General features: G+C 42.6%; 1 protein-coding gene across 1 annotated transcript in view; it reads right to left on the reverse strand.

The window, feature by feature from the left end:
• Positions 1-13,468, reverse strand: part of SLC44A4 (solute carrier family 44 member 4) — a 67,266-nt gene that overhangs the window by 38,436 nt on the left and 15,362 nt on the right. Inside the window, exons 7-8 of the mRNA XM_073598421.1 lie at positions 12,564-12,669; positions 3,303-3,386 (exon numbers count right to left, since the gene is read on the reverse strand). Of these exons, the coding sequence (XP_073454522.1) occupies positions 3,303-3,386; positions 12,564-12,669 (190 nt within the window). The remainder of the gene's footprint in view (positions 1-3,302; positions 3,387-12,563; positions 12,670-13,468) is intronic.

Genomic DNA, 13,468 nt, shown 5'->3' on the forward strand with positions numbered 1-13,468 from the left:
AACCGGCTAGGTCCCTGGCTTGACTCACAAGGCTGCTCTGCAAGTGTCACCTCCGCTGGTTGGGTCCCTGACTTGATCCCTGCCTGAAGTTTCCAGATTCTCCACTGTGCCCGAACGGTGAGAATGCTTCTCCGGTACTTGCTTCAGTTACTCACTGTGGTCCCTGGTAATAAGGTGGTCGGTCTCTTTGTGGTGACAGCTTCCCTTCTACCACCGAACACTGATAGGTTCTCCGGCAAAACCGTCACTTCTGGTTGGATTGCGAGCTGCAATCCCAACCCTGCACTGCCCTCTTACTTCTGGATAAGCCCTCGCGCAGCCAGATGCCCCCGGGATAGGTCCAATCTCCGGCTTAGCAGCCCAGGGCAAACAGCACATGTCCACACAGACAGTGGTCCAGGTGGCACAGAACCTAGATCACATGACTCCACCTTAATATATAGGCTCTCCCAGCAGGCCAAGGGGTTCAAGAAAACCCCTGCCCATTGGCTGAGATACCCCATACAGTTGTGTACAGTACAACAAAAAAGCAAATGCTCTTGCGCACAGGTGTGTTGGCTAGGTGATCCAAAAGATCAAATTGGATAATAGCTTTCGGCCTTGCTGCCCTCCAGGATAGGGATAACCTAGTAGTAGTAGCCGAGGCTCTGATGATAAAGGAATACCTTAGAAACGCATCAGCCAGCAGCGGTTCGTATGTCTACTCTCCAGGACTCAGGGTCTGCAATCAGTAGATGGACTGCCATATATCAAAGACCTTTTTAGCGTGATTGTCTCCTACTTTTGTGAGTAGTTTTCAATATGTTTTCTGAATAAATGTACCAAAAGATAATGCACTAGGCTGGTACGCCCTCTTTTCTTTGTGTTTTTGCCCATATACCCATAACCTGACCTTGAGTTGCCGTTGTCATATCTAGTACCACCAAGTGCCCAGCCACCTAGTGGTAGAAGAGAAAAGTACAACCGGGCCAAGCTTAGGGAGAAATCAACGGATCTCTAACAATTGACCAGGGTAACTACTCCTGGCAAGTAAATTTGTGAGGAGCATCCCTGACTAAACCCCAGGGTGCTACATTCCTGATATGAACCTCCTGGACCTTGTACTTGTATGAAAAAGTATTCAATTCTCTTTCTATTGCTTCCTTTGTATGAAATGGTGTTCCTGTCAGTCCCTCTGCTTTCCTATTAAACATTTACCACACTAGGCATGAGAGCACAGTATGGGCAGTTCTCTAGCTGCGCTGGGAACTCAGCCTGCTCTCCTCTAATGATCAGACTTGTGCTGACACTAACACCCCCCCAGCCATTCATGCAAAAGACCAACGTGCTGCTGTTGCTCATCCCCCAGCCCTCCGAGCTCTATATGCAGCTGAGAACATAAGGTATGTGATCACTTTAAAAAAAAAAAAAGGGAAGGGGGGAGGGGAGGTATAAGTTTTTTTTTATCTATACACAAATGTTTTGCCTTTCATTTCTATTTAAAATTGAGTGAAGGTGAGGGTTTACATATACAGTAAAAACGTAGTTTGAGAGTAACTTGGTTTGAGAGCGTTTTGCAAGACAAGCAACATTTTTTTAATAAATTTTGACTTTATATACAAGCGATGTCTTGATATACAAGTAGCGTCACGTCAAAACTGAGTATAAAAGAGAAGAGAGCTGCCGCTAAGAGAAGAGAGGCGCCGCTAAGTGTAGCAATATGGACATTTATTGAAGGTACAACATTTAGAAACTCACATGGTTGATGATTAAAACAGGGATAATCAAGTATGCAGGGATCCGGGGTAAAGCTGTCCACGAAGACCATTCCCCGCACCGCCATTGACGCCATCCCTTCCACACTGCACTCCACGAGCGGTTCAAGCCTCGCTTTCAGATCGCTCTACTGCAGGGTAGTCTTCCTGATCACGATTGAAGACTGACAGCGGTAAGAGCCGGCGGTGCGGGGGATGGTCTATGTGGACAGCTTTACCCTGAATGCCTAAATACTTAGATGTGTCTCTTTTAATCATCAACCATGTGAGTTGCTAAATGTTGTACTTTCATTAAATGTAACCATATTGCTACACTTAGAGGCGCCTCTCTTCTCTTTTATACTCTGGAGCTCCTGCTGGATTTTGCTTCTAATCCCCTTGTGGAGGCTTCCATTTGTTGATGGACATTTTATGGTTACACAAACAATCACATTGCTATAATCTTTTTATATGGACTATAAACTGAAGGGCTTATGAATAAATGGTTGTGGAACGAATCATTTGAGTTTCCATTATTTCTTATGGGGAAATTCGCTTTGATATACAAGTGCTTTGGATTACAGGCATGCTTCCGGAACTAATTATGCTCGCAATCCAAGGTTTTACTGTACTTTAAAAAGGTGAACTCCAGGCAGATATAAAAATGCACAAATTAATACAACTCTATATTTAATAACAAAAACTTATAAGTATTTTTTTTTTTTAAAGCATGTGGTACAAGTATCAGAATTTGACCTGATGTCAGCCTTTTATAGTTTCTGTACAGCATAGCAGAGGCTGGGGGGAGAACCAGCCCCAGGAGTCAATAAGTCCTACTGTACAAGGGAAATGCTGAAAAAGTAGAGACATTTGAACAACAGAGATGAGCTTCAGCCTCTCATTTTATTGTCCAAAAACAAGCTAGGAAAGGGAAAAGACCTGTATTGCGGAACCAGCAGCAGAAAAAAAAAAAATACAGGTCTCAGGACTGGATGGACCAAAATGCAAATTGGCAGGTAAAACAGATCCTATACAGTACAAGTATGTAATGTCTGACTTTAGCTGTTAGCCAGGACAGGAATTCAGCTTTAACAGTTAACCAGTGCTAAGGAAAGAAATGGCGTATAAATGAATGCATTATAATGAACCAGCATATCACTTTAATTGAAATATGTGGACCTTAAAAGTGCTCAGAGAACCCTATGAATTTTCTAAGCAACTTTCTGGTCCAACAAACTGCCCCCTGCCACCTCCTATGTGGCAATGCTTGGTCTTTTGATAGGTCTAATGGGAATCGAGCATTGCACTATAGTATATGGGGGTGCCATGGCTGCACACCAACTATCAAGAAGTCAGCAATTTTATAGTAAATTCTTACAAGAGCTATGGACTGGCACCTTTAATACATGCTTTTACTGTACACCCCACATTTCAGGACAGGTATAACCACGGCAACTCAAACTAAGATGGAAAAGCGTGGATAAGGCTCCAACCCCTTTATATGAGACACGTGAGAGTAGCTGCAGACAAATATTGCTCAAACAAAAATAAATTAAATCTGCTACTCACATAAGGATCCAGGACCAGGAATTGGCAAAATCCGCAAAAATCTTTTTGCTTAGATTCTGAAAGTTCAAGGAGTTGGCAATTGTTCTAAAATTAATATGAGAGAGAGAGAGAAGAGTGAGAAGGATAAAATGATAAAATCTTGTAATAGATAGAGACAGAAAATCAGGGCCAGACTAGGACTGAGAAGACAGCAAAATAATGCACTAAATAATGCACTAGACTAGATCCCTTTACCAAATGACCAAGGCAAGGGGAAGGCTGACCCCTTACCTGCCCCCATCAGAAGAAAGGCTGCACAAAAACTCCCTACCCAGGTCTCCTGCACCTCCCCAGACCCCCGGGTGTGTGGCACAGCCTGGTCCTTTTTTTTTTTTTTAATATGCTTTGATATGTTTTCTAAATCACATTTTTAAAAAAAAAAAACTATAAAAAGAAACAATAAAGCCTCCAGTGCCTAAACTATAACACAGGATTAGCACTACCTCCCAAAACGCTAGAGGTGATCATTCATTTGAAATCGGTTTCCTTATTTTTAAATGATCTTTAAGGGGTCATGCACATGGGAATGCAAGCAGTCCGTATTAATTGATGGAGACCAGCATCTATACGGATTCACATGAACATCCAAGCTTGACAGGTACACAGGCACAGGTGAGCAGCCCCGAATGCAGACAGGCTGCCAGTGTGCAGCTTTATACACATAAACAAACACTATATGGGTCTCTGCACCTGTGTAAAATGACCCATAATGTTTTTTTAACTAATTTTAAATACATTTTTAAATTACATTTTTTTTTTACTACCTGCATAAGATCCTATTTTCTCAATACTTTTATTGCATCTGACAATTACAGTATTAAACAGATGCCCACCACAACATTCAGGCTGCAGTGCCATCTGCAGGCTAAAAGCATACCTGGGGCGGCACAGTGGTGTAGTGGGTAGCACTTTCGACACTACCTACCTGGAGTTTGCATGTTCTCCCTGTGCCTGCGTGGGTTTCCCCCTGGGTACTCCGGTTTCCTCCCACACTCCAAAAGACATGCTGGTAGGTTAATTGGATCCTGTCTAAATTGTCCCTAGTTTGTATGAATGTGAGTTAGGGACCTTAGATTGTAAGCTCCTTGAGGGCAGGGACTGATGTGAATGTACAATGTATATGCAAAGCGCTGCGTAAATTGACGGAGCTATATAAGCACCTGAAATAAATAAATTAATTTAAAAAAATATCTAAACCCAAAAACAAAGAATGTATTGGATGATGGTACCTATACCCATTATAATTTATATTGTAACTTAGGCCGTATTAGCTCTAAAGAATGTAATATATTGTAGCTTACCAGCCCTTAGATGGCTGCATTTGCTTTTAATTATTCACGCTAAGAACCTTTTCAGCAAGAAATTATCTGTTGATCTTGCTAGAAATGCAGTGTTCTTGCCACTTCCAGGAATCACAAAGCACTAGGGCGATTTCTACACAAAGCACTGCAGAGGTCGCCTACTTTCAGACTCTCGCTCTCTCCAACTGGAAGCCCTCTGAACAGGTAGGAAGGGGTCACTACTCTGACTCATTCAATGGTGTTTGTAAATTTCCACTTGAGCTGAAGATGATGATACAGAATTTCATATGCTTAAATGTAACATAAATTTAAAAGTGGGATAAAGTTACCAATAGCAGAGCAGTAACAAATACAAAAGTAGCATGATTGTAGGTGTAGTTTAATTCAGTGAAATTAAAGATATGGTATTCCCTTAGGCCCCTTTCACACTGGGGCGGTGGGGGCGTCGGCGGTACAACAGCGCTATTTTTAGCGCTGCTGTACCGTCGTTCTTGCAGCGGTATTCGGCCGCTAGCGGTGCGGTTTTACCCCCCGCTAGCAGCCGAAAAAGGGTTAAAATCCCTCGTACAGCGCGGCTATAGCCGCGGTATTGCCGCGGTATAGCCGCGCTGTCCCATTGATTTCAATGGGCAGGAGCGGGGAAAGAGCGGTGAATACACCGCTCCTTTCCTGCTCCAAAAAAGCGGTTTGCAGGACTTTTTTCACCGCCCTGCCTGCGCACCGCTTCAGTGTGAAAGCCCTCGGGCTTTCACACTGAACAAACAGCGGAGGCTGTTTAGGGGCGGTTTTCAGGCGGTATTTTTAGCGCAATACCGCCTGAAAACCGCTCCAGTGTGAAAGGGGTCTTAATGAGTAATTAATCATGGACACATGTTCCTCAATTAGAATTTGAAAAGGACAAAGCAAGCCTCTAGACCAGAAGTGACACCTAGGTACCTAAAAAATTCCCCCATTCCTATAAATCTAGAATTGTCACCTCCCTGAAGTATCAAAGGGAATATCTAGCCAATTCGACTACGGGCCCAGAAAGGGATGAAGCCTGTTCAGTCTAGAGACTCCCGAATGTCTGCCAACCATTAATGGTAAATATCAGAGGAATCTCTTTTATCTCTCGTAAAAACTAAAATATTACTATATTTGTAGTCTATGTAGAATCCAAAAGAAATCCCCAAAACCGTTATATGGAGGCTGATCATGACAGCCAAGCAGTGATTGGTCTTGTTGCGATCTGACGGATGAGCTGGTGTTGGAAAACTTATCCCTGACCCAGATGTCAGAACCATACTTGGCCAATCTAACTCTGGTCCTTTCAGAATACAGAACAGTCCTATGGGCTGGGAAGGGAACACCCACCAGGGCCAGCCCACATCTATAACTCAAGAAATTGAGGAGCATGAGTTATGAACGGCGGACCCGGTCCAGCTGGAGAATTGCATTGAGAATTGCGTTGAGTTTTATTTCTGTTTTTTCTTTCTTACCCCTTTTTAAATTTCATAGCCAATAGTTAAACTGTGTATGTTCTTTTTGTCTTTTGTTTAACCACTTCAGCCCCACAATAATTTACCCCCTTCCTGACCAGAGCACTTTTTATGATTCGGCACTGCGTTGCTTTAACTGACAATTGCGCGGTCGTGCGACATTGCACCCAAACAAAATTGACGTCCTTTTTTTCCCCACAAATAGAGCTTTTTTTTGGTGGTATTTGATCACCTCTGCGGTTTTTATTTTTTGTGCTATAAACAAAAAAAGAGTGACAATTTTGAAAAAAAAATGCATTATTTTGTACTTTTTGCTATAATAAATATCCCCATTTTTTTTAACCACTTTAAGACCAGCCTCGTTTTGGATTTTAGGTGTTTACATGTTTAAAACAGGTTTTTCTGCTAGAAAATTACTTAGAACCCCCAAACATTATATATGGTTTTTCTTCTAACACCCTAGAGAATACAATGGCGGTCATTGCAATACTTTTTTTTGCACCGTATTTGCGCAGCGGTCTTATAAGCGCACTTTTTTTGGAAAATATTCACTTTTTTGAATAAAAAAATAAAACAACAGTAAAGTTATCCCAATTTTTTTTTATATTGTGAAATATAATGTTACGCCGAGTAAATTGATACCCAACATGTCACGCTTGAAAATTGCGCCCGCTCGTGGAATGGCGTCAAACTTTTACCCTCAAAAATCTCCATAGGCGATGTTTAAAAAATTCTACAGGTTGCATATTTTGCGCTACAGAGGAGGTCTAGGGCTAGAATTATTGCTCTCGCTCTACCGGTCGCGGCGATACCTCACATGTGTGGTTTGACCACCGTTTTCATATGCGGGCGCTACTCGCGTATGCGTTCGCTTCTGCGCGCGAGCTCGTCGGGACAGGGGGGGTTTTAAAATTTTTTTTTTTATTTTTATTATTTATTTTACAATATTTTATTTATTTTTACACTTTTTAAAAAAAAAAAAAAATTGTGTCACTTTTATTTCTATTACAAGGAATGTAAACATCCCTTGTAATAGAAAAAAGCATGGCAGGACCTCTTAAATATGAGATCTGGGGTCAAAAAGACCTCAGATCTCATATTTACACTAAAATGCAATAAAAAAAAAAAAATAAAAAAAAAAGTCATTTAGAAAAATGACATTTGAAAAAATATGCCTTTAAGAGGCGTGGACGGAAGTGACGTTTTGACGTCGCTTCCACCCAGCAGTGTCATGGAGACGAGTGAGCGCCATCTTGGCCTCACTCATCTCTATACACACCACGGCAGAGGACGCGATCGCCTCCGCCGCTACCGACGGCTCCGGTAAGCGGCGGAGGGCACCGGATCGCGGCGGGAGGGGGGCCCTCTCCCGCCACCGATAAAAGTGATCTCGCGGCGAATCCGCCACAGGGACCACTTTTATCTGAAAGCCGTCCGCCGCACGAAAACGGGGATACCGGGTTATGGCAGCTAGCTGCTGCCATAACAACGATATCCCCGTTCAAACTTAGGACGTATATAGTCGTGCGGCGGTCGGGAAGTGGTTAAAAAAAGCTAATTTTTTTCTCAGTTTAGGCCAATATGTATTCTTCTACATATTTTTGGTAAAAAAAAAAAAAAAAAAATTGCAGTAAGCGTATATTGATTGGTTAGCGCAAAATTTATAGTGTCTACAAAATAGGGGATAGATTTATAGCATTTTTATTATTATTTTTATTTTTACTAGTAATGGCGGCGATCTGCGATTTTTATCGTGACTGCGACATTATGGCGGACACATCGGACAATTTTGACACATTTTTGGGACCATTGCCATTAATACTGCGATCAATGCTATAAAAATGCATTGATTACTGTAAAAATGTCACTGGCAATGAAGGGGTTAACACTAGGGGGCGATCAAGGGGTTAACTGTGTTCCCTGGGAGGTGATTCTAACTGAAGGGGGAGGGGACTGACTAGAGGAAGTGACAGATCGTGGTTCCTAGCTAAAAGAAACACACGATCTGTCACTCCTGTCAGAACAGAACAGGGAAGTGTGTGTTTATATACACACGTCCCTGTTCTGTCTCTCCTGCTCACGATCGCTCGTGGCCGGCGGTCATCGCGACTGTCAGCCACGAGCATCAGCACCCCCCGCTGTGCAGTGGACGGCGTGTGCGCGTCTGCTATCCCGACCCTGCGAGCCGACGTATAGCTATGACGGCTCCTGCAGGGGAGCCAACCTGCCCCAGTATAACTGCGGCGGTTGGTCGGGAAGCGGTTAATGCTTTTCTTTGTGTACAGTATATTTTATGCACTGCCCACTTTCAGGATATTAAAGTGTTACTAAACCCAGGACTCTGCATATCTGGTCTCCCACAGTACACAGAACATGGAAATGCAATTATTTTAGTAAATATAAACTGTTAAATACCCTTTTCTCATCAGCAGTTAGAGCAGTCTTGTGACTGGTTAAAGGTTGTAGGAGGAGTTCCCCGACGGTCCTATGAGACTGCAAGACCCCTGACCCTCTGTCTGGACACTGCTGATTGGCCCTGTGCTGATCACATGCACTCTCCCAAAAAAAAAACCTCTTCAGCAATACACACCAAACTGAGCATGTGCAGCCTGACTCCATAGACTCGGTGTTATCAGGAAATAATAAGGACAGTGGAAGGAAGGGAGGAACAGAGAAGCCAGGATTAAACAGCCTTTTTACACAATGTGGAGGATTAACCCCTTAGGTTCCACAGTGAGTATAACAAGCATAAACCAACTGATTTTACTATTTTGGGTTTAGTAACACTTTTAAATTATAAAATTCATAGATGGCTTCTGGGTACTAAGCTAGGACTCATATCCCTAGGGAGATTGTTGCAATATAGTGTCTCGGACCAAGTTCCTTTCCAATCTGTATGTAATTGTACTGTGTGTTGGCAGATTGCATTGGATATTGTAAACTTGTTGATCTGCCATACAGAGATCTGTGTCTGCCTAGCGGACCAGTCAGCGGACTAACTGCTAGGTGGTGGCAAGCTACAGTTTGTTGTGTATCGTCTGGTGTGGGGGGTGTGCATGGACAGTGGGAAGAGTGATTAATACAAGGATTCTAGCTTGAGAAATCCTGGAAGTGTGTGCTAATTGGCTAAATCATCCCTTTGATACTTCAGGGGAGGAGTTATCTACAAGAATAGGGGAATTTTATTGGCACCTAGGTGTCTCTTCTGGTCTAGAGGCTTGCTCTGGCCTTGTCAAACTCTAATTGAGGAACATACACTATATTACCAAAAGTATTGTGACGCCTGCCTTTACATGAACTTTAATGGCATCCCAGTCTTAGTCTGTAGGGTTCAATACGGAGTTGGCCCACCCTTTGCAGCTATAACAGCTTCAACTTTTCTCGAAAGACTGTCCACAAGGTTTAGGAGTGTGTTTATGGGAATGTTTGACTATTCTTCCAGAAGCGCATTTGTCAGGTCAGCCAATGATGTGGACAAGAAGGCCTGGCTCACAGTCTCCGTTCCCAAAGGTGTCCCCAATTCATCCCAAAGGTGTTCTATAGGGTTGAGGTCAGGACTCTGTGCAGGCCAGTCAAGTTCCTCCACCCCAAACTCGCTCATCCATGTCTTTATGGAACTTGCTTTGTGCAGTGGTACAAATCCTTTGGTGGAGGGGGGATTATGGTATGGGGTTGTTTTTCAGGGGTTGGGCTTGGCCCCTTAGTCCCAGTAAAGGGAACTCTTAAGGCGTCAGCATACCAAGACATTTTGGACAATTTCATGCTCCCAACTTTGTGGGAACAGTTTGGAGACGGCCCCTTCCTGTTCCAACATGACTGCACACCAGTTCACAAAGCAAGGTGCATAAAAGATAGGCATGTGCAATTTGTTTCGTTCCGAATTCGTTTTTTAACGAATTTCAACAAATTCGTTAATTCGGGAATATCGGAATTAACGAAAACTTGTTTAACAAATTTTTTCCGAATATTTGTAAATTCGATAAAATTGGACATTCGTAAATTCGGGCATTCGTACATTCGTACATTAGTAAATTTGTAAATTCGGAAATCTGAAATAATAGTTAACTAATAATAACTTAACTATTAGTAATTACTAGTAACTTTTAAATTATAGGTATTGCAATTTCCTTTAAAATTTGTCTGTTAGTGAACGTAACACATACAAATTTATCCGAAGTTATGAATGATTCGAAAAAACGGAAAGGAACGTAATGAATTAATAATAATAAATAACAATAATAATAATAACAACGTTTTATTATTATTATTTATTATTAATTTGTTCCGTTCCATTTGTTTAGATGCAGCATTTGTTTTGGATAATTCGTAACTTCGTATAAATTCGTATTTGTTACGTTCACTGACAGTCAAATTTGAAAGGAAATTACAATACCTATAATTTAATAGTTAGTTACTATTTCAGATTTTTGAATTTTCGGGTTTTTGGATTTTCAAACTTCGAATTTACAAATTTCCGAATTTTCGAATTTACAAATGAACAAATGTAAAAATGTACGAATGAACCAATGTTCGAATTTACGAATGTATGAACAAACGCATTTACGAATTTACGAATGAACGAATTTACAAATCGCAATCATAACGCATGACCCGAAAACGAAAAAAATAAACTAATAAAACGAAAAGGAAAATGAACGAATTTTTTGGCTGTGCACATGTCTAATAAAAGACACGGATGAGGGAGCTTGAAGTGGAGGAACTTGACTGGCCTGCACAGAGTCCTGACCTCAACCCGATAGAAAACCTTTGGGATGAACAGGAGCGGAGACTGCGAGCCAGGCCTTCTCGTCCAAACATCAGTGCCTGACCTCACAAATGCGCTTCTGGAAGAATGGTCAATAAACCTTGTGGACAGCCTTCCCAGAAGAGATGAAGCTGTTATAGCTGCAAAGGGTGGGCCAACTCAGTATTGATCCCTACGGAGTAAGACTGGGATCCAATTAAAGTTCAGTGGAGGAACTTGACTGGCCTGCACAGAGTCCTGACCTCAATCCGATAGAACACCTTTGGAATAAATTAGAGTGGAGACTGCGAGCCAGGTCAAACATTCCCATAGACACACTCCTAAACCTTGTGGACAGCCTTCCCAGAAGAGTTAAAGGGGTTATAAAGGCAGAAGGTTTTTTATCTTAATGCATTCTATGCATTAAGATAAATAGCCCTCTGTGTGCAGCAGCCTCCCTAATACAACATGAGGTCCATCTAGTTACAGCGATGTCCTTGAATGACTCAATCGTCCGAGATTTTCCTTCCTCATTGGCTGAGAAACAGCAGCGCCGCCATTGGCTCCCGCTGCTGTCAATCAAAATCAACTAGCCAATCAAGGGAAAGAGGGGGCGGGGCGGGGCCAGGACTCCGTGTCTGAATGGACACAGAGAACTGTGACTCAGCTCGGGTGCCCCTATAGCAAGCTGCCTGCTCTGAGGGAGGGAGGGGCCAGGAGCACAGAAGAGGGACCCAAGAAGAGGATCCTGGCTGCTCTATGCAAATCCACTGCAACAGACCAGGTAAGTATAACATGTTTGTAATTTTTATAGGAAAAAAAAACAAGCCTTTACAATCACTTTAAAGTTGTTATAGCTGCAAAGGGTGGGCCAACTCAATATTGAACCCCGCAGACTAAAACTGGGATACCATTAAAGTTCATGTGCGTGTAAAGGCAGGCGTCCCAATACTTTTGGTAATATAGTGTACGTCTATGATTGACCACTGATTAAAGGATCACTAAAGATAATTTTTTTTTTTTTACTTACCTCCACTGTGCAGCTCGTTTTGCACAGAGTGGCCCCAAACCTGGTCTTCTGGGATCCCTCGGTGGCTGTCTCGTCTCCCCCTCGCAAGGACTCAACACCTTCATGCGAGCTCCCTCACATGGTGTTGAGTGCTTGCGGGCGCTCTCCCGTGATACAGCCGGCCGGCATAGCCGCTCACTGTATCACTTGGCCCCGCCCCCCCAGCGCGCCGCGTCATTGGATGTGATTGACAGCAGCGCGAGCCAATGGCTGCGCTGCTTTCAATCCATCCACTGTAACCAATCAACGGCCAGGCTGAGCAGCGAAGAGGATGTCGGGGGCGAGCGCGGGACTTTTGAGGGGTCAGGTAAGTAAAACGGGGGGGGGGGGGGGCTAGGGGGGGCCTGTATTGTCGGAAGTTTTTTCACCTTAATGCATAGAACGCATTAAGGAGAAAAAACTTTTACGACCCCTTTAAGGGAATACTGTTTATCAATAATTCCACAGAATCAAACTAAATCTACAATCCTGCTACTTTTATATGTATGTTACCTCTCCATTACTGGTAAAATATTGCAATTTTACATTTATGTTACATTAAATATGAAGCCTGTCTGGCTGGATCCAGTCACAACAAATGCAAGTAAAACACAGCAAAAATAACAGAACACGAGATGATTTTAGTCTTACTTGGCAGCATCTGTAATCTGGTTCTGTGTATCATTACTGCTCATGTTGTAAAGAGTAAAATTAGATGGAAAGGGCAGATCGACTTGGGGGAAACACCTGTTAAAGACTGAGATCAGAAAGGAATTCATATTAAACACACAGAGTGGTGACAAAATCAGGAAACATAAAAGTCACAACCATTACACTATAAGTATAGAGAGACACAAATAGGCTTGTAGAAAAAAGGACCATTTTTTGAAAATCAGAGCCATTAAAATTGGAGCCATAACTGGCCTATTTCCTGGGACTGACAACTGTTTTTTTCAAGCTGGCTGGGATTCATGCCCATCAAGGGTGTGCCTTTTTTTTAAAATCCATTGGTACAATGGAATATTTTCCCATTACAGGTTCTGTAAAGTGCGCTTTTACAGTAAACCCTATTTATTTATCATCTACCTTAGGAATGGCATATGGGGCTTACAATATATGGGTAGCCTAACAACTTATGTTCCCAACACTACATTTCTAGGCTATTTGACTACTTCCATAGAAAAAAAAAGCTCATTTCGAATTTCCCAAAAGCAGACATACACACAGGACATCAAAGCTACAAGGGTATAGTAGAGTGTCAGCCCCTCTCCCGACATTCTGACCTGCTACTTCAGCCAGGACTTGACTCTACCGTCACCTCCAACTGATATCACTTGAAGCCCAAGTGCATGCATACACCATGGCTGGATACTGCGCACTGAGTTCAGATGACACGTGGGTGCATGACACAAGTTCCAAATCATAAAATGGTGAGGAAGGCTATTGAGCCCTGTGTTCCATCTTGATAAAATGTGTTGCCCACATCCTACAGCCAATCAGCAGACACGGGTAGGTGGGGGGCTAGGTGATTTACAGAAAAGGTTTATTTCCTGGTG

This window comes from Aquarana catesbeiana, linkage group LG09 (assembly GCF_042186555.1).
Source record: "Aquarana catesbeiana isolate 2022-GZ linkage group LG09, ASM4218655v1, whole genome shotgun sequence".
Lineage (NCBI taxonomy): Eukaryota > Metazoa > Chordata > Amphibia > Anura > Ranidae > Aquarana > Aquarana catesbeiana.